At 42.5% G+C, this 26,915-nt stretch overlaps 1 protein-coding gene across 1 annotated transcript in view; it reads right to left on the reverse strand.

The window, feature by feature from the left end:
• Window positions 1–267: 267 nt before the first annotated feature.
• LOC103170756 overlaps window positions 268–26,915 on the reverse strand; it is a 36,267-nt gene continuing 9,619 nt past the window's right edge. Inside the window, exons 2-3 of the mRNA XM_029051288.2 lie at window positions 4,302–4,436; window positions 268–4,011 (exon numbers count right to left, since the gene is read on the reverse strand). Of these exons, the coding sequence (XP_028907121.1) occupies window positions 2,103–3,926 (1,824 nt within the window). The 5' untranslated portion in view covers window positions 3,927–4,011; window positions 4,302–4,436 and the 3' untranslated portion in view covers window positions 268–2,102. The remainder of the gene's footprint in view (window positions 4,012–4,301; window positions 4,437–26,915) is intronic.

The following is a 26,915-nucleotide window of genomic DNA, read 5'->3' on the forward strand; positions in this document are numbered from 1 at the left end:
GGAAAGAAGCACATCCCTCTAATATAATGATAATGGAGGCCTCTTCAAAATCTTGGTGTATTTCTTCAGGGTTCCAGAGGTGAAAATGTCTGTGAAATGTGCCCTTTTTGCTTGTAGATCCTGGCTGACATACCATGAGATCCAGGAATTTTACTACTTGTCATGGCTCTAGCAGCTATGGTGACCTCATTAAGGGATGGAGCTAAATCTACGTCTTCATGAGCTGGCCGGTAAACTATGGAGACAAAAGCAATGCAAAAAACCAAGTATGGTCAAGAAACAAACTTTATTTACCCTTCCAACACTATGAAACGTTGCAGAGAGAATAATAGCAATAAATAATAATAATTTTAATTTTATGTGCTTACATTCTTCTCATTCCCCTATCCACTCTTCCCCTAATGACACACAAACCACCTCTCCAGTTTCTCCCTCCATTTCTTGAAGTCTCCCTCCTCCCACCTCCCTCTCTCCTGAAGACCTACTTGTGGTTAACTTGTATTTCATATTTCCAAGTCTAGTTCAACTATCTCATTAACACCACCGCTTTGTCCAGTGGTTGGAGTCAAGGTTATATTTTGTTACAGTCCTGGCTCATGCTGGGAGCCAAGGCCAATACTCCTGGAAACAGTCAGTGAAAAGTTCTTGAGGGACTGTTGGATCCTGCAACTCCCCTTCAACCAGAGTCTCCAAATGCTGCATCATGCCTGTTCAGCATGTATTTTCCTTCCTTCATTGTCCCCCAACTGGTATTATTTATCAGAGGAAAACCATTAGGAAGGAACCTGGTTAAAGATGATAGCCAGAAGGGCTGAATTACAACCTTGTTCATTTGCACAATTGCATGGCATGACTTGGAGGTGGCTTGGGGTGTTTCTATCAATACCCAAACTAGTTCAGCAGCAATACCCGCCACCCCTTATATATTATATATCAAAACAGGCAAATGAGCTAACAATCCCATTATTGAAGAAACCTGAGAACAAGCAAGTTGGCATATGGTTGAGAAAGGTTAGGTAGCACATAGAATAAGTAGGCACAATCCCTGCTTTCAAGGGACTTACATTCTATCCAGGAGGTAGACATTAAAATAAATTACAGTAGGTGAAGGAATCCAATATAAGGACATTTATATAAGTACTGTGGGGGTGGGGTGAGTACTTCAGGGGTACAGAGGTATGGATTCAAGTGCAGAGGTCAGGCAGTAGAGAAGAAAGATGAATTCCAGAAAGAGATCTGCCCGAGTGGGAGCATGGACTCCCAACGAAAGGGGTTATTTGGGTGGGGTAGGATTTTGGGGTTGTGGCACCTCCACCAAAATGACAGTGGCAATAGTTGTCTAGTGTTCCTGGGGGAAAAGGATGGTTTCCCCTTTTGGAGCCCCATTCTTAATTGTAATTCTTGGGCAAAACATACATCATTCCCTGATCCCTGAAGTCCATTCACCAGACAGGAATGGCAGAATATAGCTGCTCCACAGTTATGGATTCTAAATCTCAAGAGAATACCCAGATCCCCTAGATCCATCACCTTTAATTTATGGTACCAGATCTGGGTACTAGATAGTACCAAAGCTCACCATCTCAGCTTTGGAGATGCCTCCCCAGACCAGAGTGATTCCCTGGAGCAGCTTGGCCCAGGTGGATTATAGGGTGACCTGGGGTGTCTGTACAGTCACATCACACTTTCCAGTCAGGTGTTTAAACCTCTGAAGGGCCCTGTATATTCCCCTTGTGATCCCCTTTGGCACTGTCCAAATGTCCATTCTATCGGAGAATAAGGATGGGAGGCATCTCCCTGCCTCATTCCTCTCCTTAAAGGATGCCTGGGAGATTCACTCTTGGGGTCCACTACACCAGGGCCTTTAAAAGGGCTTCCATCCCACTCTTCTCTGCCAAACTCCATCTCCTATTAGTAAACCCTTTACTAATGACACTACTATTGTTATAATAATCCATCCTGTGAAACTTCTGTGTTTTAACCAATTTCTATAAAAGGCTTGTAAAGCAGCAGTATTAGGAGAGAACTCTTATAAACCCCACTAGCCCCTTAAAGGGTTGAACCAATTCCAGGTAGATTGCAGGATGCAAGGCTTCAATCTGTTAAACATTGATAGGGCCCAGCCTCCATCCACAAGGCCCAACCTTGATTCCTAAAAAGGACACTTCTCTTTGAACCAACTGAACTTTATGTCCATCAAGCTTGAGACCCGCATCGGTCAATTTCTGGATAATGAGCCTGGTCACCTTTTGGGTCTCCTCCTCAGAAGCCCCCCAGCAGAGGAGCTCATTCTTATCTTGGGCCACCATGGGGTAGAGCTCTGCAAGAACATCCCTCACTGCTTGATGAAAAATGGCCACATTGTTAAGAAATCCCTGAGGCAGCCTAGTCCAGCAGTATTGCTGCTTCCCCCAAGTAAAAGCTGTCTTAGGCTGGCTCGTGGGGTTGAGTGGTATGCTCAAAAACCAATTGTTAATGTTCAGTACTGAGAACCAGGCCGCACTCCCTGGGACCTTATCCACCAACTCTTGATAGGTGGTTACCACTGGAGTCAATGGAGCTGTCACTCTGTTCAAGGCCCGATAATCAATACTGAAGCTCCATGTGCCATCAGGCTTCTTAACTGGCCACACTGGAGCATTAGAGGGTGAAATATTCGGCTTTATGTATCCTCGATTCTCCAGGATATATATCATCTTAACCACTTCCTCAATACTCCCTAAAGGAAGAGGGTACTGTTTAAGCTTAGGGGGAAATGCCCCTTCTATAAGGATGGGGGTCACCTGCATCTGGCCAGCATCCAGACTATCATGGGCCCAGGCTTCGGAGGTGTCTTCCCACCCTGGTGGGACAATTCCCTCTGTAATACCGTTCAGTGGTTCAAAATTCAACATTCTCCCTGCCACACCCTCCAGTGATTTAATAGCCATGTATTTGGAAATTTCCAGCAGGGAGCGTGGCTTTAAAGGGGAATCATTTGAGACTGGCCTATTTCCTAGGCTTGGTCTCTCCGTTGTGTCGGCGGCAAGTTGTTGCACCTCTGGGTCATAAATCCTGTGAGCACTGGTGTCCACTCTCTGCTCCCTCGTAACTCTACCTCCCCCACTTCTGTTGGCTCCTACCCTCTCCCCTGTCCATTTCATGGGGTCAGCTCTACCAACACTGTTAAATAATCTCATTTCTACTACAGAATTCCAAGGACTTTGCTCATTTTCAACCACTCTATGCCACCAATCCTGAGTGTCCATTTTTAAAGCCTGAAAGGGAGCTAGTTCCATCCATAGGCCTCTAATCCTGTTGGAATTGCTCCCCACTCTCCACTCTCTAGTTCTTCCTTCTTCCCCCACTTGGCTGGCTTCCACCCTCTCCCCTTTCCATTTCATTAGGTCACGTGGGATCACTTTGGAAAATGATCCATTTTCTACTATGAAGTCCCCAGGACTTGGCTTCTTGGATTTCTCCTCTTTATCTAGTCTATTCCACAAATCTTGAATGCTCTCTACTAAAGACTGTAAGGCAGATTGTAATACATTTGGGTCACGAATCCTGGGACCACTGGGGTCCTCTATCCACTCCTTAGTTACTATATATCCCCACCCTTTGCTAGTTCCACCCCTCTCCCCTGTCAAATTCATATCCTCTTCGGACAAAGTGTGAGACGTTAGGGTTTCCACCAAAAAGTCCTTGCCATCCAATTTACGCCACAAATCATGTAGGCCCTCGGCCAAAGCCTGCATGGTAATTGCTTTAGCCTTATCCTGCCTGCTATCACCCTCTGGAGTGGGGTAACCCCTCACCCAAATCTTAAACACCACCCATGTCTTAGCCTTTGGGCGAGTATATGGTCTTGAGGGCCGCAATGAAAACCTGCCAAAACTTTGCCCCACGCGGTACTCGATTTCAATCTCCTGCTCCTGAGATTCCATTGCTGGCTGATGAAATCCGGTCTTGGTCCTCAGTTCTGAAGCTTGCAGTACCAGATCTGTTACCAGGCCAGCCAGGACCCTGAAACTATGGAGACAAAAGCAGCTCAAGCATCCTAACACAGCTACAAATAGATTTTGTTGACCCATTCCCATCCCACAAATGTTGTAGAAAGAACAGCTACACATTTCAATACCTTTACTTTTATAACTTTACCCTAGTCTCTTTCCCCTGCCCACTCCTCCCTAGTGACATACGGGTCACCTCCCTGTTCCTCCCCACCATAGCCTCAAGCTCCCCATAACCTCTCCATATTTCCCTCTGGATATCTACTTTGCTTAACTTTAAGTTTTCCTTGTCAAAGCCAGTCCTACTACCTGAATGTGAGCAGTCCCCTGGTTTGTATTTGGATTTGAGGCTATATTTTCTTAGTCTTTTTGGCTTGGGCCAGTGGCTGAAGACATTTCTCCCGGCAGCATGCTATGACTCAGTTCTTAAGGGGCTGTTATGTCCTGAAATGGAAACAAAAAAAGAAAAGTTTGGGGTTGGGGAGAAGCATTGTGAACATTGGGTTCAATATGATAATCAAAATAATGGTATTTGTTATGGGTTTATGATGCTAAGCACTGGGATAGATTCAAGATTATAGGGTTTTACACAGTCCTTATCCCACATGGGGCTCACAGTCTAAGTACAAGCAATATGGAGTTAAATCACACAATTCACTTTGTTTTGTGGAATTCACAAATTCCAATCAACGATACCACATAAAAATTCCAATGGCTTCCTCTCATAAATTCCACTTCAGGGACTGCCCATAGAGACTCCAGGAGCAGGTTTAAACTTTTTGAATGAGGCGGCCTACCTATATTCAACTCCTTCTCTCCAATGCACCTTCAGTTAATATCAAACCCCACCCATTAACCGACCCCACCCACTCAACTCTTCACACAACTCCGATCAAACTGGGTGAAGCCCCAGAGCTAGCACTCCCTGAGATGACAAGAATTTCACAACGTTTCCGCCACACGATTTTCCTCCATTCAGGCACCTGCGTAGCTTGTTGGGCCTCTTCTAATGTGCCTGAGCAGAAGAGTAAATTCTGTTGCTAGAGCCTCCGGTAATCTGCTGGAGTTGTAGACCTCTCGAGTAACAAATTATAAACACAATTTCCAGGCATCAATTTCTCTTACACATTCAAGTCAGGAATTCTAGAAATAAATTTTATCAAAATTTCAGTAAGAAATTAGAGAAGCAGTGTGGCGTGTTGGATAGAGCAGGGGACTGGGAGTCAGAAAGTCATGGTTTCTAATCCTGGCTTTGCCACTTGTCTGCTGTGTGGCTTTGGGCAAGTCACTTCACTTCTCTGTGCCTCAGTTCCCTCATCTGCTAAATGGGAATTGATACTGTGAGCCCCATGTGGGACAGGAACTGTGTCCAACCTGATTTGCTTGAATCCACCCCAGCGCTTAGTACAGTGCCTGGCACCAAGTAAGCACTTAACATACCACAGTTATTTACATTATTATTAAGTTCATCACAGTTTTCAGTCACAGTTTCCAGTCTTCAATTTCTCTTACAAATTCCAGTCAAAAATTATAGAAATAAATTCCATTCAAAATTTCAGTGACAACTTCATCTCAAAGAGCAATCACTACTACTTTCATTCATTGTTTTCTCTTACAACGTTAAGTCAAAAATTCTAGAAATAAATTCCAATTTCAATCAGTCAGTTATATTTATTAAGCACTTACTGTGTGCAGAGCACTTAGTATGCACTTGGGAAATTGCAATACAATAAAGTTGGTAGATAGGATCCCTGCCCTCAAGCTGTTCACAGCCTAAAGAGTGAGACTGATACCAAAATACAGTACAGAAAGGGGAAATGACAGTGTTAAGGCTAGGTAGGTAAGTATTGTGAAGCTGAGGATGGGGTGAACATCAAATGCTTAAGGAGTTCAGCTCTATGTGCATAGGTGATGCAGAGGGGAGGGTGAGTAGAGGAAATATGTGCACATTCCAGGAAGGCCTCTTGGAGGAAATGTAATTTGGGGGGAAATTTTGAAAGTGGGGAGTGTGGCGGTTTGTTAGATATGAGCACCAGTCCAAGGGAGGACTTGGACAAAGGGTCGGGGACAAGATAGATGAGATCGAGGTGCAGTGGGCAGGTTGGTGTTAGTGGAACCAAGTGTGTGGATTGGCATATAGTAGATGAGGTAGGTTAGGAGTTTCTGTTTGATGCAGAGGTAGATGGGCAACCACTGGAGGGTTTTGAGGAGTGAGGAGATGTAGACTGAATTTTTTTTAGTAAAATGATCTGGGCAGCAGAGGGAAGTATGGACTGGAGAGGTTTCACAATTTTCAGTCACAACTTCCAGTCATCAATTTCTCATACAAATTCCAGGCAAAAGATTCTAGAAACAAATTCCAGTCAAAATCTCAGTAACAACTTTGCCATGAATTTCAGTCACAACTTCTAATCACTTCAGTTACAGTTTTGTGTCACAAACTCCAGTCAACAATGTCACCTACAAATTCCAATGGCTTCTTCTCATAAATTTCACAGAGACTCCAAGGGGATCCCACCTACCTCTGATTCCTTCTTTCCAACCCACCAGAGATTCCCCCTATAGTTAGCATGAAACCACTCCCCTCAACCAACCCTGCCCAATCAAAGGTCCCTCAACTCTTCCTAAAAAGTCCCTATCAAATTTACAGGTTCCTGTCATAAATTTCAGTCAGCTTCTATTCACAGCTTCCTGCCACAAATTTCAGTCACAATTTCCAGTCATAACTTAATCTGTTACAAATCCAATACAAAATTTCACTTACAACTCTAACTCCAGCAAGTTAATGCTTCCTGTCAAAAGTGCAAATCCCAACTTCCTGTCATTCTAGCCACAACTTCCTGTCACAGATTCTAGTCACAAATTTATTTCATATAATTCTTAATCACAAATTCCAGTCAAATATTCCAAATCTAGCTACAACTTCCTGTCACATATCTGTCACAAACTCGAGTCACAACTTTATCATTTATTCCTGTTTTAACTTCATTTACAATTTCCAGATGCAGTTTCCTATTTCGACTTCTAATTACAGCTTCCCATTATAAATTTCAGTCAGAATTTCTAGTCACAACTTCCTGTCACAGATTTCACTCGTAACCTAATTCATCACAAATCAAGTCATAACTTCCAACCAGAAATTTCACTTCCAAATTTCAGTCCCTGCTTCCAGCCCTAGCTTCCAGCACTAGCTTCCAGCCCAGGCTAATCCTGGGTTCTTGTCAAAAATTCAAGTCCCAACTGCCTGTCGAAGACTCTAGCCACAACTTACAGATTCCAGTCAAAATAGTCAGTCATACATTTCAGTCACAATTTACATATTTTAGCCATAGTTTCCCTACACAGTTTGTAGTTACAAATTCCTGTCAATTATTTCAGTCACGGGTTCCAGTCACAACTTTGTCAATCATTCCTGTATTTCATCATAAAATACACTTTACAGCTTCCCCTCTAAACTGTAAGCCCCTTGTGGGCAGGGAATGTGTCTACCTACTGTTGCACTGTACTCTTCCACGCACTTAGTACAGTGCTCTGCACACAGCAGATGCTCAATAAATAATTGATTGATTCCAGTCTGATACTCCAGTGATAGCTTCTAATCATAATATTCAGTTACAACTTCTTGTTACAAATCTCTATCATATATTCCAGTTACAATTTCATATCACAAATTTCAGTCAGTCACTGATTCCAGTCCACTTAAAAACTGAAAATGCAAGTCACAGCTTCTTCTCCCAGTCAAATTCCTGTCATAAATTCCAATCACAGCTTCTTGTCATAAATCACAATCACAACTTAGCCCTACTGAGAGCTCACCAGCCCTACTGAGAGCTCACCTCCTCCAAGAGGCCTTCTCAGACTGAGCTTCCCCTTTTCCCTCTGCTCCCTCTGCTCCCTCTCTGCCCCCCCTTCACCTCCCCGCAGCTAGGCTCCCTTTCCCCCTTTCCCTCTGCTCCTCCCCCTCTCCCTTCCCCTCCCCTCAGCAGTGTGCTCAGTTGTATATATTTTTATTACCTTATTTTGTTAATGAGGTGTACATCCCCTTGATTCTATTTATTGCGATTAAATTGTCTTGTTTTTGTCCATCTGTCTCCCCTGATTAGACTGTAAGCCCGTCAATGGGCAGGGATTGTCTCTATCTGTGGCCGAATTGTACATTCCAAGTGCTTAGTACAGTGCTCTGCACATAGTAAGCACTCAATAAATACTACTGAATGAATGAATGAACTTCCTATCACAAATCACAGTCACAAATTCCAACCACAATTTCCTGTCAAATTTTTCAGCCACAACTTGGGAACCAATTCCAGTCATAACTTCACTTTCAAATTCCATTCACAAATTCCAGTCATAAATTTCAGTCTCTAACTTGACCCCTTCCCTGTCTCCCAAGAACTATCACACTCCTGTGTTTCTCCAAGGATCTCCACTTGTAAAACACCTCTCACTCCTAGTTCCATCCCACCTCTTGGTGGCCTTCAGGGTTCCAATGCCGAATGGGCATGGAGAAGATAAGACCTCAAGGCACTGCTGCTTACTGTCCACCAGCAAAACCCCTCTAATAATGAATAATAACTGTGGTATTTGTTAAGCACTTATTATGTGCCTGGTACTCTTCTAAGCACTGGGGTGGGTACAAGTTAATCAAGTCAGACACAGTCCCTGTCCCACAGTCTAAGTAAGAGGGACAATAGGTATTGAATCCCTTTTTTTTTACAACTTAGGAAACCGAGGCACAGGGAAGTGAAGTAACTTGTCCTGGGTCACACAGCAGGCAATGGCAGAACTGGGATTAGAGGATTTAACTTATCTTTTCATCTACGGTCATGCACATGGTATTAAAATTTCAGGAAAAGCACCTACAGGTAGGAAACATGGGAAATGCAGTTTGTGCATAATTTAGGCCTCAAGTACTAGCTACAGTCTCACATTTCCTTCTGACTTCAAGACAAATCTACTGGGATGTCTCACTGACACCTCAAACTTATAAATGAAACAACTCATCTTCCCACCCATACCCTGTCCTCCACCTGACTTTCTCAACACTATAGACAACACCACCATCCTATCCCTGCCTCACAAGCCCATAGCCTTGGCATCCTTGACTCATCACTCTCATTCAACTTGCACATTCAGTTTCTCACCAAATCCTTAGTTCTACCTCCACAAAATTCTTCTCTATCAAAAATGTTACCATACTGTTACCACACTTATCATTTCCCACCTTGACTACTGAATTAGTCTCCTTATTTCATTCATTCAATCGTATTTACTGAGTACTTTCTGTGTGCAGAACACAGAACTAAGCACTGGGGAGAGTACAATACCACAGTAAACAGACACATTCCCTGCCCACAACAAGCTTACAGTCTAGAGCGGAGACAGACATTAATATAAATAAATTAAAGATATTTACATAAATTCTCTGAGGCTGGTGGGGGGCGGGGGAGAGAAAGCAAGTCAGGGCGATGCAGAAGGGAGTGGGAGAAGAGGAAGGGGTGGGGAGTGGGGGTTTAGGGAAGGTCTCCGGGAAGAGATGTACCTTTAATAAGGCTTTGAAGTGGGGAGAGTAATTGTCTGTTGGATTTGAGGAGCATTCTAGGCCAGAGGCAGGACATGGGTGAAGGGTTGGCGACAAGAGAGGTGAGATCGAGGCACAGTGAGAAAGTTAGCATTAGAGGAGCAAAGTGTGCAGATTGGGTTATAGTAGGGGAGTAGCGAGGTGAGGTAGGAGAGGGCAAGGTGATGGAATGGAGTGCTTTAATGTCAATGGTGAGATGTTTTTATTTGATGTGGAGGTGGATGGGCAACCACTGGAGTTTTTTGAGGAGTGGGGTGATAATGACCATGAACGTTTTTGTAGAAAAATAATCCGGGCAGCAGAGTGAAGTATGGACTGAAGTGGGGAGAGGCAGGAGGCAGGAAGGTCAGCAAGGAGGTTAATAGAGTAATTGAGGAAGGATAGGATGAGTAACTGCACTAATGTGATAGCAGTTTGGACAGAGAGGAAAGGGTGCATTTTAGTGATGTTGTGAAGGTGGGACCAACAGGATTAGTAGTGGATTGAATATGTGGGTTGAATGAGAGGGAGGAGTCAAGAAAAATGCCAAGGTTATGGGCTTGTGATATAGGAAGGATGGTGGTGCCATCTACAGTGATGGGAAAGTCAGGGGGAGGACAGGGTTTGGGTGGGAAGATAAGGAGTTCTGTTTTGGACATGTTAAGCTTGAGGTGACAGGAGGACATCCAAGTACAGATGTCTTTAAGGCAAGAGGAAATGCGAGACTGAAGAATGGGAGAGAAATTAGGGTTGGAGATGTAGATTTGGGTATCATCCACATAGAGGTGGTAGTTGAAGCCATGGGAATGAATGAGTTCTCCAAGGGAGTGGCTGTAGATGGAGAGTAAAAGGGGACCCAAAACTGAACCTTGAGGGACCCTCACAGTTAGGGGTGGGAGGCAGAGGAGGAGCCCGCAAAAGAGACTGAGAATGAACGGCCAGAGAGATAAGAGGAGAACCAGGAGAGGACAGAGTAAGTGAAGCCCAATTTGGGTAATGTTTCCATGGAAGAGGGTGGTCGACACTGTCGAAGGCACTGAGAGGTCAAGGAAGATTAGGATAGAGTAGAGGCCACTGACCTCCCAGCCTCCTGTCTCTCCCCTCTCCCAAAGCTGAGAACAGGGCTTGACACATAGGAAAGTCTTAATATAATAATAATAATGACAACAATAATAATAATAACAACATATCGGTATAATTTTTCTAAAAAAAAAATTAATTCCACCTCTCCCCATGCTTCAGAAATTTCTAATCCTTTCCCATCCATTTCCACATCTGACGAAAACTCTTTACCATCAGCTTTAAGGCACTCTCCCTTTCCTGATGATGATGGTATTTGTTAAGCACTTACTTTGTGTCAAGCACTGTTCTTAGAGCTGGGGTAGACACAAGCTAATCAGGTTGGTCACAGTCCCTGTCCTACATGAGCTCAGTCTTAATCTCCATTTTACAAATGAGGTAACTGAGGTACAGAGAAGTGACGTGACTTGTCCAAGGTCAAACAGCAGACAAGTGCTGGAGCTGGGATTAGAACCCAGGTCCTTCTGACTCCCAGGCCTGTGCTCTATCCACTTGGCCATGCTGCTTCCCTACTTTATCTTGCTAATCTCCTACTACAACCCAGACTGCACACTCTGCTCTTCTAATGCCAATCTTGTCCTTGACCTTGTCCAAGGTCACACAGCAGGCAAGTGGTAGAGCCAGGATTAAAACCCAGGTCCTCTGGCTCCCAGGCCCATGGTTTATATTCCCTCTAGACTGTAAACTCTTTGAGGGCAGGGAATGCGTCTACCAACTCTGCTATATTTTATCCTCCTACGAATTTAGTACAGCACTCTGCACACAGTATGCGCTCAATGATTAATTGATTGATTGACTGGTAGGCCATACTACTTCCCTTAGTTCAATGCTCTGCACTCACTAAGTGCTTTTTTGACTGTGTGCCCCACTTGTGTCTAATCTGATTGACTTGTATCTACCCCAGCACTTAGAACAGTGTTTGATACATAGCGCTTACCAAATATAATAATAACAATAAATTGAATAGTTGGTAATTTTGAAACAAAATGAAATCTTTTTTCACACAACAGGTGATAAGCATTTGGAATTTATTTCCAAAGGAAGTTGTGCCAGTTAAAAATATCAATTGTTTTAAAAGGGGTTTGGATAAGCTCATTGATGAGAAGTTCAAAATTACTTATTAGAAAGTTATGGATGTTGAGTAAAAAGTTTGGGATGTTAGGTGATGCATCCTTCGTCACGTCAAGGTGGCCAACCATCAGACAATTCCTCTAGGCATAGTGTTTCTCTGGTTGGAGATAGAATACTGGGATGTATGGGCCAGTGGTCTTGTCCAATAGTGGCACCAATTAGGCGATTATGAGTGTCTGGGTCCCAAGGTAAAGGTTTGCAACCAATCCCTTAAATCCCGATTGCAAGGGCGGTGGAATGTTGGAACCATCCTGATTCAATTGACTGGTCTTCTCGCATCAAGCCGGATCAGAAGTGCTCATTTGAACATACAAATTAAATACAATTTGAACATACAAATTAAATTATTATGCACTTCATTTAAGGCATTAAAGATATGGTTATTATTTGTCATCATTGATCAAACTGTCAGCATGCTTCTGAAAAGTATAACGTAGTCCCAGACAGCAAAGCAGAAGACTTCTTCATTAGCAGAAAGCTCTAGTATTTGCCACTTTAATTCCTCAAGGTCAAAGAGGCAGCTGCAAGTGGATTCAGAAGTGACCACACACCTGGTCCAATGCCAATAACATTGCAATAAATTGATATTATCATCTGGTTGAGTTGTATCGCATGCATATAGCACCCTTCTAGATCAGTGCTCCCCTGTGCCATTTCTCCCAACTGGGCACATTCATTGGTATTGGTAGCAGGCATCAGTTTGGTGGGAGGACTGACATGCTTGTTAAGAGGAACGTAGTGTTATTCTTGGCTTTGTTTTTGGAACATACCTAAAAAGATAAGGCAGCTAGAAGTTAGATTTATCCTTGTTGGGTAAAGTAGGCGTGATAACTTAGGTACTCTTGTTCTTTTTTACCTCAGTTTTCATATTTGGAATGTGGGTTTGATCACACTAACCTGTGTTCCAGAAGCCTTCCAAGGCTTGATCAAAGTTTTGAAATCGTTGGACAAACTCATAGCCCTGTTGGCTTGGTGGCTGTCTCTTTGACCTTGAGGAATTAAAGTGGTAAATACTGGAGCTTTCTGTTAATGAAGAAGTCTTCTGCTTTGCTGTCTGGGACTGTGTTATACCTTTCAGGAGCATGCTGACAGTTTGATCAGTGATGACAAATAATAACCATATCTTTAATGCCTTAAATGAAGTGCATAATAATTTAATTTGTATGTTCATTAATACCATCTATCTACTAGTGGATTTGTTTTCAATTATAATCCTATAAATGTTGAGTTAGACATATTAATGGATGTAATTTCTGCTGCCTGGAAGCACTGGGTATAACTCAATTGTACTTATGTTCTCACTGATTAAAGAGACTCTACTTATTGGGAGTTTAAATTTTTTTTTGCCAGTTGTAAAACATTCTCCTCCTGATTTGGGTTTATTATGCAAGTTAATTCTATAGGACTTCTTCCCCCTAGAGAGCCTTTCTCATCCCTGATTAGACTAGCAGGATGTTAGGCAGATTGCGGGCCCCACTGGAAATAGAAAACATTTTCTCTGAAAACTCCACATACATGATTGTGAAATCATTTGCATAATCATTTGCACAGGACTGCATAAATTGTGCATCTGGAAACAGATCACTGTCTTTCATTTCTTAAGTGGTGCTAGGGATGGACAATAAGGCCCATTGATGTGTGTTACATAGATGAGAATACCTGGGTGCAGACTGCTCCATTCCACACTGTGGGCATGTAATGATTGCCTTTGGCTGCACTGATATGCATCTGCCTCTTGGTCTCCCAATTTTCCCAAAGGCTCTGCTCAAGGAAAGCTACCTATCTCCCGATTGCTGCAAGCCAGGCTGGTCTGTCTGCTGCTGACAGGCTATTTGTCTACATCATCATCATCATCATCATATTAATGCTTTGCATTGGTTAAGCACTTACTATGTGCCAGCCATGGTGATCGATTCAAGATCATCAGGTCGGGCCCAGTCCCTGTCCCACATGGGGCTCACATAAGAAAGAAAGAGGATATTGAATCTTCACTTGACAGATAAGGAAACTGAGGCACAGATAAGGTAATTGACTTCTCTAAGGTCTCACAACAGGCAAGTGCTGGAGTCAGAATGAGAATCCAGGTCCTCTGACTCTCAGGCATGTGCTCCTTTGACTAGGCCATGCTGCTACTCATTGTTTGAGACTGGCACTGTATCTGTGAAACATTTGACCTAACCACTCCCCTGCTTTAAAGTACCCAGCTTCAGGTGACAATACAGCTGCTGCTGTGTGGTGAACCTGCTGTCATCCATTCTTCTCATAGATCCAGCCCAACAAAACTAAGTTGGAATGAGCATTGTCTCAACGTTGCTGAACTATGTTCTAGGACTTCATGTTGTTAATCCTATTTTGCCAGTTGAACTGTATGCCTTGGAGATGACCCTGTTATTTGGCTGAATCTTTTGTGGTAGGTCCAGGTCTTACATTCATGTGGAAAGTTGTCCATTTCCACAGCTTTATGGGCCTATAGCTTGGTTTGAATCTTAATCCCCCATTGTCACTTCACTATGTCTTCCAAAGAACATACTGGCCTTCTTCATTCCAGTTTCTTTCTATGCTTTTGCCCATCGTGGCATCATTGGAGAGTAGTCCGCCTAGACAGCAGATTTCAGCGACTGAGCTCACTGTCGCTGAAGAAAACATTTATATACTGGAATTCCCTGGGGCACGCAAGTTTAGAGTCTTTTTCAAGATTACTGTAAACTCAGAGCTCTACACTGAATCTGCAGAGTGGTTCATAGTCACCCATGAGTCTGTGTGTTTACACCTCTATAGCACATTCATCAGCATACAATCAATCAATTGATCAATTTTATTTATTGAGTGTTTACTGGGAGCGCTATACTAAGTGTACTAAGCGCTTGAGAGAGGACAATATAACAATAAGCAGGCATATTCCCTACCGATGAGCTTACAGTCTAGAAGGAGAGATAGAAATTAATATAAACAAATGAATTATTATTATTAGGAGCATAGGCCTAGGAGTCAGAAGGGCCTGGATTTTAATCCCAGCTCCACCACTTGGCTGCTGTGTGACCTTAGGTAAGTCACTTAACTTCTCTGTGCCTCAGTTACCTCATCTGTAAAATGGGGCTTAAGACTGTGAGCCCCATGTGAGACATGGACTGTGTCCAACCTGATGAATTTGTATCTACCCCACTGCTTAGTACAGTTCCTGGAACATAGTAAGTACTTAACAAATGCCATAAAAATATTAGATACTATGTGCTTAGCATGCAATAAGTGCTTAGCAAAAGCCACAGTTATTATGATTCCAGCAGGACTGAGGTCGTGGTTTTATCACTTAGTTGTTCCGCTGCTTCCTTGCCTCAGTTTCTCCCCCAGCTATTTCACTATGTCAAAGAAATAAAATTCATATTTACAAAAACGTTTGTGATAAGTGTACTGGAGGTAAAGGGCTGTGTGGTTATCATAGTTGGCAAATGGAAAAAGTACTTGCTAGGAAATAACAATTTCTGTGTGTATGTGGGTGTGTCGCATGCTGGTGAAGATGTTAATTTTAAGATTAGCTTTCCCTTGTCTTTGAAATATTGGGTCACTTCCCTTCCCAATCTATCCATCAATTTATGGTACTTATTGAGCATACAGTATATGCAGAGCCCTGTACTAAGCCCATGGGAGAGTGACGATACAACCAAATTGGTAGACATGATCCCTGTCCCATGATCCCAAAAGGAAGAACAAGGTTATTTTACTTAATCTTCGGGTACACCAGAGTCCAATTAATTCAGGATACAATGAATATGGGCCTTGAAGTCCATTAAAATGTCCCCAAGAAAGAAAGGAGGAAAAGATGAGTTGAGGATTATTGTGATGGATAAGGAGCTCTTCAGAGAGTGGTCATCCGAAAAAGACTCGTGACCCCTCTGCAAGCATGTCAGGGGGAAGAAAAAACTTCTTCAATAAAGAACAAAAACAAAAACAAACCCCTCATGTTATTTCATTCATTCAATCATGTTTATTGAGTGCTTACTGTGTGCAGAGCACTTACTAAGCACTTGGGAGAGTACAATAAAACAATAAATGGACACGTTCCCTTCCCACAATGAGCTTATTAGTCTAGAGGACAAACATACAGTCTTTTCTACACGTGTCAGTGTTAAGAGTTAAGACTCTACACTGCTTTGCATACAGTAGCGTTCAATAGATCCCACTGACTAGTTGCCTGATTGAGTGTGAGCCCGTTATTGGGCAGGGATTGTCTCTATCTGTTGCCGAATTGTACATTCCAAGCGCTTAGTACAGTGCTCTGCACATAGTAAGCACTCAATAAATGCTATTGAATGAATGAATGAATGATTGATTGAAATAAGGTCTGGTCTAAGAAACCATCCTAAGGCCATACATTCAACTTTACTGGCCACTTGTACAACAGCATCCTGAAAATAGTGGGAAATGTGTGCTTCTTTATGCAATTTGCAACTTACCCATGCTTTTGGCAATAGGGTTCCCTTACCCAACAATTTGTAAACTTCTATTACGGGTGACAAGCACTGATGTGGTTGAGCTCTGCATCAACCTCCTTGTTGACCTTCCTGCTTCCTGTCTCTCCCCTTACCAATCCATATGCCATTTTTCTAAAAAACCTCTCAGTCCATGTCTGCCTTTATTCATTCAATCATATTTCTTGAGTATTTTGTGCAAAGCACTGTACTGAACCCTTGGGAGAGAACTGTATAACAATAAGCAGATACATTCCCTGCCCACAGTGAGGTTACAGACTAAAGGGGGAGACAGACATTAATATAAATAGATTACAGACATGTAAAAATATGGAAGTCTTCACAAATTTGCTCCTCTCCTCAAGAACCTCCAGTGGTTGCCCATCCATTTCCACAAAGCCTTAACATTGGCTTTAAGGCAGTCTATCAGCCCTATTCTTTGTACCTTGATCTCCTCTATCTCTCTGCAGATCCCTTACCCACATCTTCGCCCTGGCCTGGATCTCCCTCCCGTTTCATATCTGACAGACCACCACTCTCCCCACCTTCAAAGCAGTCCTAAATTCACATCTCCTCCAATAGGCCTTCCTTGACTTAAGCCCTCATTTCCTCTACCCTCTTTCCCTCTGTGTCGCCTATGCACCTGGATTCGTACCCTTTAAACACTTGATATCCACCCCACTGTCAGCCCCACAACACTTATGTGCATATTCTTATACCTTGTTATTTCCCCTATCTTTAATTCATTTTAATACCTGCTTCACTCTCTAGACTATAAGTTTCTTGTGGTCAGGGAGTACATCTGCCAAGCACTTGGTACAGTGTTTAATAAACTCTGAGAGGAGTAATATATTTATTGTAATATCTTCCTCAGAATTCTCAAAGCACCTCCTTTAAAATTAGCAGGTGAAATTCTTCCATAAATATGTTAATGATATATAGGGATAATTTTTAGTAGTCTCCAGTGGACAGTGATAATTCTTGTTATGACATATGAATAGTAGAATGGAATTTAGTATTCGGAACAGTTGTATGTATTGGTCATTTTTATTTACTACTTCAGAAAGCAGGAGGTTTTGCGTATCCTTGTGCTGTCATTGTTATGAACTGAGTTAATAAAATATAAAATATCATTCTAGGTGAGAAATGTGATAAATTAGTAAGGTAAGTGATGATGGGAGATAGTTTACTACGTAATAACTTCTTAATGTAATGCAAATTGAACAAAATATTTACAAAGTGATATATACTTTGTCCTTTCAATTGACTACTTATAATATACTAATATAATGTGTGTTGGTTTTTGAAATCTGAAACATATTTCAAACGGATAGCCACCAGATAAAGAAAATTAGCTAATGAATTTTCTGCTTCTGGATTGCATTTGTGAATTCAAATGTAAAAATGTATTCAACCAAGTACCTATCACTCCTTGTCCTTTTCCCACAGTATAGTACTGTACAGTACCTTGAAACATATTTCTAAACTACATGGATGGCAGAGAAACTGCTGAATCTTTGACCTCAAGGCAGATCTGGACCATGTGCTGGCATACAGTCCTTGTAAATGTAGGATAACATACCTGCAATTATTCTCTATAGTAAAAAGTTTAACCACAGTTTGCTTTTAAATCTCAGCAGACGCTTTCCCCATTGTAGCCTTTAAATGACTATAACATTCTTTCAAAATGCTGGACTCTGCCTTGACTGGTTTTTAAGCTCTTCAATGTTTGTGCCACAGCCCTTAGTACTTACCCATTTGTGATTTACTTTAATGTCTGTCTTCTAGCCTGTAAGCTCCTTGTGGGCAGAGATCGTGTTTACCAACTCAATCAAATCAATCATATTTATTGAGCCATTACTGTGTGCAGAGCACCACACTATGCATTTGGGAGAATACACTATAACTGAGCTGGCACTTAGAACAGTGTTCTGCACACAGTAAGCACTCAATAACTCCTACTGATTGATTGATTTCATCTACAGTTTTGGGCTGAAGAACAGCACTGTGAGATTCATTATTTTTTCCAGGGGAGGAGAAAAGGAAACAGAAGCAAGACAATGCTGTTCAGGGGCACATACCCTGTGTGAACGATAGACTGAATGTATGAAGTAAAACTGTCTTGAGTGAAAATCACAAATGGGTGATTTAATTCATTTCAAGAACAATTAGAGGATTTGTTACCTTATCTGTGCCACAGAGAAGATGGTTTTGTTGGAATGTGTTGTTGGCTTTCCTGTATATTTAAGCAAACACATTGCAGCATTTTTCAATTTCCTAGATTATGAGCAAAGGAGCACCATTTTTTTTCAGAGACACTGGTTGGACTAGAGAGGGAAGAAAGGTGTTTCCTTGTCTTCCTATTTTCAGAAAAGACAGTTATTGTATGGCATATTCTCTCACCCCTGCCTTGAAAAGTCCAGAAAGGTACCAATAAAAGATTATTTCCAATTGTTGGTACAATGGAGGGGATGTTTTGCACATCCTTTTGCTGAGGAACCAACATTTAAATATTGCCTTTATTACTAGATAGTAATAGTGGTTTAAAGGTTTAAGTAAATTAGGATTATATTTGCATAGCTAGGTTTCTGGCATTTATGAGTACTCTTTTAAGAGCAATGGCAGAAATGTCATCAAGTTGTCCAAATGAGGAAGAAAGTGTGCATAGCAACTAAAAAGGCATATTCTGATATGATATTTTTTAAATGGTCTTTGTTAAGCACTTACTATTTGCCAGGCACTGTATTAAGCACAGGGATAGATCATAAGATACTTGGGTTGACACAGTGCCTGTCCCACATGGGGCTCATAATCTTAATCCCTATTTTACAGATGAGGTGGCTGAGGCACAGAAAAGTAAAGTGACTTGCCCAAGGTCACACAGTGGACAAGTGGCAGAGCCAGGATTAGAGCCCAGGCTCTCTGATGACCAGGTCTATGCTTTTTTCATTAGACCACATTACGTCTTGTTCAGTTGAAGCAGCCTGGACAGAGAGGGGGCCCTAAGGAGGTCTGAAGACTGCTGTTTGATAGGCTTATGGGGAAGGACCATTAAGAGAGGGAAAAAAAATCATGGGTAAATGTAGGAACAGAATTAGTCTAATCTGTAGTCTCATTTTTCATGTTTCCTTGAGACTCCTTCCTCTGCTGCTCATTGCATCTGCTCAATCCCCTGCTCAAACCCCTGTCTGCTTCCCTTGTCAGAAGGGCAGTAATTAAATTGACCCTATTTATAATGATGATGATGATGATGGTGGTATTTGTTAAGCACTTACTATGTGCAAAGCACTGTTCTAAGTGCTGGGGGGGGCACAAGGTGATCAGGTTGTCCCACGTGGGGCTCACAGTTTTTAAACCCCATTTTACAGATGAGGTAACTGAGGCACAGAGAAGCACACCGAGTTGGGATTGCAGGTCAAATGATAGGGGAGTAGAAATCAAGGCAGGTTGGAAGGATTCAGCCAAGATCCAAGAGTGTCAGGTGGATGGAGTAGATTAGATGGAAAAAGGTATGGTTTATAGAAGTCCTTGGCTTCCCTTCACCAAGCATCAAAGTCCTTGATTTTCCTTCTGTTGTCTCCCTTCCTCACCACATGGACTGCTCTGAAGGGTGTGGCCGGTCAAAGTAGGACAGAAGTATAGAAACATCTTCCTCTGAGCCAACACAAAGAGTGAGCTAACCACCGTCCCTGATCTCCTGCAATGGATTTGTGTGGTTATGCCAGCTGCCCCTATCATTTTTCTAAAAAAAACATTCAGTCCATGTTTCCCCACTCCTCAAGAACCTCCAGTAGTTTTCCATCCACCTCCACATGGAACAGAAATTCCTTACCGTTGGCTTCATAGCATTCAATCATCTTGTCCCCTCCTACATTATCTCTGTGATTTCCTTTGATTGCCCAGCATGCTCACTTTGCTTCTCAAATGCCAACCTACCCATTATACCTCAATCTCCTCTATCTTGTCGCCCCCTCACCTGTGTCCTGCCTCTAGCCGGGAACTCCCTTCCTCTTTACATCTGACAGACGATCACCCTCCCCACCTTCAAAGCCTTTTTAAAATCACATCTTCTCCAAGAGGCTTTTCCTGACTAAGCCCTCATTTCCCCTACTCCCTTGCACTTAGATTTGTACTTTTTATTCACCCCACCCTAAGCCCCTCAGCACTTATATACATATCCATAATTAATTTTAATGTCTGTCTCACTCTCTAGACTAAGCTCCTTGTGGGCAGCCAACATATCTACCAAATCTGTTATAATGTTCTCTCCCCAGTGTTTAGTATGGTAAATGTAACTGCTCAATAAATACAATTGATTTATTGATGCACCTGCCCTTTGAGCACTTCATATTCATGCCATCATCAGCCCCACATCACTTATGTACATATTTGTTATCTATTTTCACTTCTGTCTCCCCTTTTAGACTCTAAGCTCATTGTGGGAAGTGAACGTGTCTACCCACTCTATTGTATTGTACTTGTCAAAACTCACCCATGCTGGGCAGCAGTGGCATGGGAGAGAGTCGAGGGCAGAGACTCAAGTTTACTGTGTGGAAGGAGGAAATGGTTAACCACTTTGGTATTTTTACCAAGAAAACTCTATGGATCCACTATCAGAATAACTGCAGATGGAGAGCGGGACATTCTGAGAGAGATGTGTCCGTGGTGTCACTATGGGTCGGAAATGACTCGACAGCATAAGACACAACAAGACAATGCTCTTCTCACAGTAAAAGCTCATTTAGTAGCATCGACTGATTGACTGGCCCATTTCTTCCCCAAACAGCCCATCCTTGGAAGGCCGATCTTGCTACTATATGGTTAGGTTCAAATTTTTCAGTATGGTTAGATTTAATTTAAAACAAGAAAATATTAAAGCCCTCTGAGATCCTCTTGGATGGTCCTAGAGAAACAAGAGGCATCATTATTGTTGAGCTCACATTCTCCCATTTGAGGTTGCGAACTGCAAAGGAGAAAGCAACCCCTTCCCATCCCCTCCTTATTCTCCCTCCTCACCTCAAGTAGGAAATCATCACCTGGCCATCAGCTACGTACCCTGCTGCTTACTCCCTTCCTCCCCAGTTTTACTTTTGGTCCTGAGCCTTCAAGACCTCCATAAAGGAATTGACTCCAGTACTAGTGGCTAGCACTCTTTTCACCCTGCCAGTCATGCTCCCACTGAGGCACAGAGTGCAATAGGTGAGTAGATGGGGAGGGGCGCAGCACACGCCAAAGTGCACACAGAGCTTTCTGCATGCAAGAAATTTATGGTTGAAGTGACCACAGCATAACACCAAGGCTGCAGCTTGCTTCGTCACGTACATTAGCCAGTTATTCTTCAGATTTTCTGCTGGGACTGTCACCTTTATAAAAGGCCCTAGGTAAAATTGAGGCTGGAATACAAGTTTCCTGAGTCTTAGGTCCATACTCTTTAGCAAAGATAAATTGAGATTAACATGTACTAAAACCACAATTCCTTAAAATGCTTAATTATTGCATTCAAAACCACCCAAGTGACCAAGATCAGAATTGGCATTGTCTCCCCCATTAGAGTGTAAGCTCCTTTTGAGCAGTAAATGGGTCAGTTCTTTATTCTGTACCTCCCAAGAACCTAGAATACTACTCTGCACAAGGTGGAGGCTCAATACCAGTTACAAAAGTCCTCATCACTGTATGGATGAATGACCGTTATACCCTCTTACTGGCCAAGAAGCAGAATGGCTTAGTGGCTTGAGGGTCAGAAGGACCTGAGTTCTAATCCCAGTTCTGACACGTCTGCTGTGTGACCTTGGGCAAGTCACTTAACTTCTCTGGGCCTCAGTTACCTCATCTGTAAAATGGGGATTAAGAGTGTGAGCCCCACGTGGGACAGGGACTGTGTCCAACATGATTAACTTGAATCTACCCCAGTACTTAGAACGGTGCATGGCATGCAGTAAGCACTTAACAAGTACCATAATTATTATGGTTATTATCACCGACCTCAAGCCTCTATGTCATATTTAGTTGCCCACATCATATTATTAAAACATTATGCAGAACACATCACTCCCCTTCTCAAAAACCTCCAATGACTGTCAATTATATCTCATGTCAAACAAAAGCTCCTAAGCATTAATTTCAATCAATTAATCCATCACTCAGGACCTCGACTCTTCTCTCTCATTCAACCCACATATTCAATCTATTGCTATATCAACCTTCACAACATCACTAAAATTCACCCTTAACTCTCTATCCAAACAGCAAACACATTAATCCAAAGATTTATTCTATCTTGTCTTGATTACTGTATCAGCCTCCTTGCTGACCTCCCTGCCACCTGTCTCTCCCCACTCCAGTACATATTTCATTCTGCTGCCCAGATCATTTTTCTACAAAAACGTTCAGTCCATGTTTCCCCACATATCAAGAAACTCCAGTGGTTTCTCAACCTCCTTCGCATCAGAGGCCTCTTACCACTGGCTTTGAAGCACTCAATCACCTTGCCCTCTCCTGTCTCATCTCACTGCTCTCCTACCAGAACCCAGCCTGCACACTTCGCTCCTCTACTACCAACTAACTCACTGCACCTCAGTCTTGTCTACTTTGCTGCCAACTTCTCATCCACTTCCTGCCTCTGACCTGGAATGCCCTCCCTCTTCATATCCAACAGACAATCACTCTCCCCACCTTCATAGCTTTATTGAAAGCACATCTCTTCCAAAATCCCTTCCCTGACTAAGCCCTCATTTCCTCTTCCCTCACTCCCTTCTACATCAGCCTTGAACTTGGACTTGCTCCCTTTATTTATCCCTCCCTCAGCTCTACAGCACTTATGTACATATTGGTGATTTATTTCAATATCTGTCTCCCACTCTAGATTCTAACCTCATTGTGAGCAGGGAACGGGTCTACCCACTCTGTTATAGTGTACTCTCCCAAGCACTTGGTACAGTGCTCTGCACATACTAAGTGCTCAGTAAATATGATCGATTGATGGAATAGGGAAGCAGCATGACCTAGTGGAAAGAGCTTGGGCCTAGGAGTTAGAGGACTGAGGTTGTAATCCCAATTCCTGTTTGATGTGTGTTTGTGTGAGTGTAGACCTGAGAATCAGGAAACTTGGATTCCAGTCTCGATTTTACCTAGGGCATTTTATAAAACAGGCAGTCCAGCCGAAAAAGTGAAAACACATCATTTGCTTGATGTGGGCCCTTGGACAAGTCACTTTACTTCTCTGTGCCTCAGTTACTCCATCTGTAAAATGGAGATTCAATACCTGTTTTCTCTCCCACTTAGATTGAGAGCCACGTGGGATGGGGACTGTGCCCAACCTGATTTTCTTACATTTTCCAAAGTGCTTACTACAGTGTTTGGCACATAATACTCAATGAAAACCGTTATTATTATTTATTGAGTGCCATCTGTGTGCAGGCCATTGTACTGACCACTTGGGAATGTACAATAGAATCAGTAGATGTGATCCCTGCCCTCAAAGAGCTTAACATCTGGCACGGGAGGCAGACCTTAAAGTAAATTATACATAAGAACATCACAGAAATCACTAGGACTGTTTGAGGAAACTGTCTGTTCAGGAGAGCTGACTGTATAGGGTTTACATGCCAGTCTAAAATTCTGAAAAAGTCTACTATCTTAGTCGATAGAGGGCATTGGATATCAATGCAGAAAGCCAGATAATTCACATGCCACACATAACCCTCTTGGAATTTTTCCCATACCCTCTGTAGCCATTTTTGTGATAACAACAATTGGTGATCAAGTCACTGGTTTTAAAAGTACTTAACTGGTTCTGTTCTCAGCCACTCTGTTAGGAAGGCAAGGCAAAGTTGTAAAAACCACAGTTTTAATCAGAGAAAAACAGCCTGTTTTTGTTTTTTTTGCAGAGGAAAATTTCACTGAATTCTATCAGGTTTCTCTGGCTCAATATTGTTAATGATTAATCTCTTTTTCTGGATGTATACGGGACTAGAAATAAAATGCCCGAATAATGCTGGCTTTAGGCTAAAAGCAAGGAGTGTTACATATCTGCAGAAGTTTAAACCTTTATATCTGGAAATCTTTATGAATAAATACAATTCTATCATTTTCCCTTCCAGGAAGGTTGGCCAGGTGTTTCTCTTGTCTGTGAACTCATATCCGAGATGGTATCAATCCCTAAAAGCCTGTATCAAGGAACCTGAATGAAAATGAGCAGCCTCTTGGCTCTGAAGTAGTAGTGCACAGAAAGCCAGGCCGCTTCTGAGCCCTCGGATATTTCTGCTTGACCTCTGTGAGTCTAGCCAGGATACTCTGTGGAGTTTCATTAATAGCTGGTGTCTGTGGTCTAAAACCACAACAGTACTAATAAGCCCCCACTGTACAAGGCCAAGCATTACTGAGAGAGAGACTGAGAGGCAAGGACTCTGAAGCACTTGGAAGGCTTATCCCATTAGCTGCTGAGAACGTTGCTGGTTTTGGAAGTGTTGAGGATCAATGGGATTGTATGTCACTGTTTAGGATGCAACTATTCCGGTATAAAGGCAAGCGACCACTGTAGAGATGACTTTGGGTGAGGAGTGATGGAGGTAAGGAAGGGTGGAGGGGAAGTACTGGATGGGATGATATAAAAGGGAAAGAAAAAGGCAGTAACAATTATCTTTGGTATATCCTCATCTTACCTCTCCATCCTCTCCATCCAAACTGCTACCATGCTGATCCAAGCACTTCTAGTCCTGCCTTGAATATTGCATCAGTCTCCTTGCCGACCTCTCTGCCTCCTTTCAATCCCTTTCTCCAGTCCATACTTCAACCTGCGGCCTGGATAATTTCTCCGACAAGGTAAATCCGTATCTCCCCGCTTTTTTACGATATTGGTTAAGTGCTTATTATGTGCCAATCACTGTACTAAGCACTGCAGTGGATACAAGCAAATCAGGTTGGACACATTCACAGTCTTAATCCCCATTTTACAGATGAAGTAACTGGGATTAGAACGCAGGTCCTTCTGATTCCTAGGACCGTACTCTATCCACTAAGCCACACTGCTTCTCTCCCACCATCTCCAGTGGCTGCCCATCCACCTCCACATCAAACAAAAACTTACCATCAGCTTTAAGGCACTTAATCAGCTTGCTCCCTCTTATGTTATTACCTCGCTGATGCCAACTGTACTTCAACTCATCTATCCCACTGCCAAACCATTGCCCATGGCCTCCCTCAGGCCCAAAACTCTTTTCCCCCTTCACATCTGTCACACCACCACTCTCCCCACCTTCAAAACCCTCTTAAAATCACATGACTGAGACCTCATTTCCCCTACCCGCCTTCCCCCCTGCATAAACTATGCACTTGTTCCATTCATTCAATCGTATTTAATCTCTATTTCTATCTCTCAACTCTATTTTATCGTACTTTCCCAAGTGCTTAGTATAGTGCTCTGCACACAGTAAGCCCTTAAGAAATGCCATCCATTGACTAATTGACTGATCTGTAGGCAGCCAAATCAGGTAGGTCTCAAATTGGAATACTGTTTGTCATCTGGTTGTGGTGAGCAAATTAATCAGAAAACTTCCAAATCTCCAGTTACTTTGCCTTGCCTAGACATATGTAGGTCAATTAGAATGTCTTCGTTTCCTAGGCCAAGTAGACATACCAGTTGTATGTTTCCATATCATCAGAGCAAGTTGGAAGGAGACCAAGAAGACTAAGTAAAGTGCACACTTCAAACTCTAGGCACCCCCTTGGCCCATCTTTCTCCACACTTGCACAACAGGCTCTGACTGCCACCATCTACTCACCAACCTTTCCAGGGCCTGTGCCACAACCTCCACCCCTCTTCGGAAAGCCCTGCTGTACCTGCTGACTTTCTAGTTAGAATTTTTTTCCTTTTTTTTTGTCTTTTCAGCTCTGGTATATGATCTGTGTTTGCCTCTGTCTCTATTAGACTGTAAGCTCTTCAAACACAGGGAACATGTCTTCCACTTTTGGTGAATGTTCCCGACTGCTTAATACAGTGTCCGCTTAAATAACTACTGATGGCAATAATGATCACAACTATCTTCCACCTTCCAGAGTTGCCACAGAGATTTATTTTACACCTATAACCACTTGGAGATCTTGACACATAGTAAGTGCTTAACAAATACAGAAGCAACGTGGCTTAGTGGAAAGAGCATGGGCTTGGGAGTCAGAGGACGTGGGTTCTAATCCCAGCTCCGCCACTTGTCGCTGTGTGACCTTGGGCAGGTAGCTTAACTTCTCTGTGCTTCAGTTACCTCATCTGTAAAATGGGGATGAAGACTGTGAGCCCCATGGGGGACAACCTGATTACCTTGCATCTACCCCAGTGCTTAGAACAGTGCTTGGCACATAATAAGCACTCAACAAATACATAATTAATAATGATTATTATTACCATTAGAGAATATATTATAATAAGAAGGACTTATCAAAAGCATAATGTGTCTAGGAATTTTATCCTGGAAGTATTCATGAGCTTTAACCTCACTAACAGAGTGAACAGCAAACAATGTAAAAGGTGGTTGCCAAAGCTTTTTAAAATGTTCTTACTTGAATTGATAAGCTCCCTTCAGCTCTGGGGAGAGGTATTGAGTCAGAAGCAGTTCTGTGACCTTGTTTTCATGGAGAAAAAACCTATCCACTAGGAGGGAAAAATCAAGAGCTAAGAGCACTGACATTCTGGGA

Source organism: Ornithorhynchus anatinus, chromosome X1, assembly GCF_004115215.2.
Source record: "Ornithorhynchus anatinus isolate Pmale09 chromosome X1, mOrnAna1.pri.v4, whole genome shotgun sequence".
Taxonomy (NCBI): Eukaryota; Metazoa; Chordata; class Mammalia; order Monotremata; family Ornithorhynchidae; genus Ornithorhynchus; species Ornithorhynchus anatinus.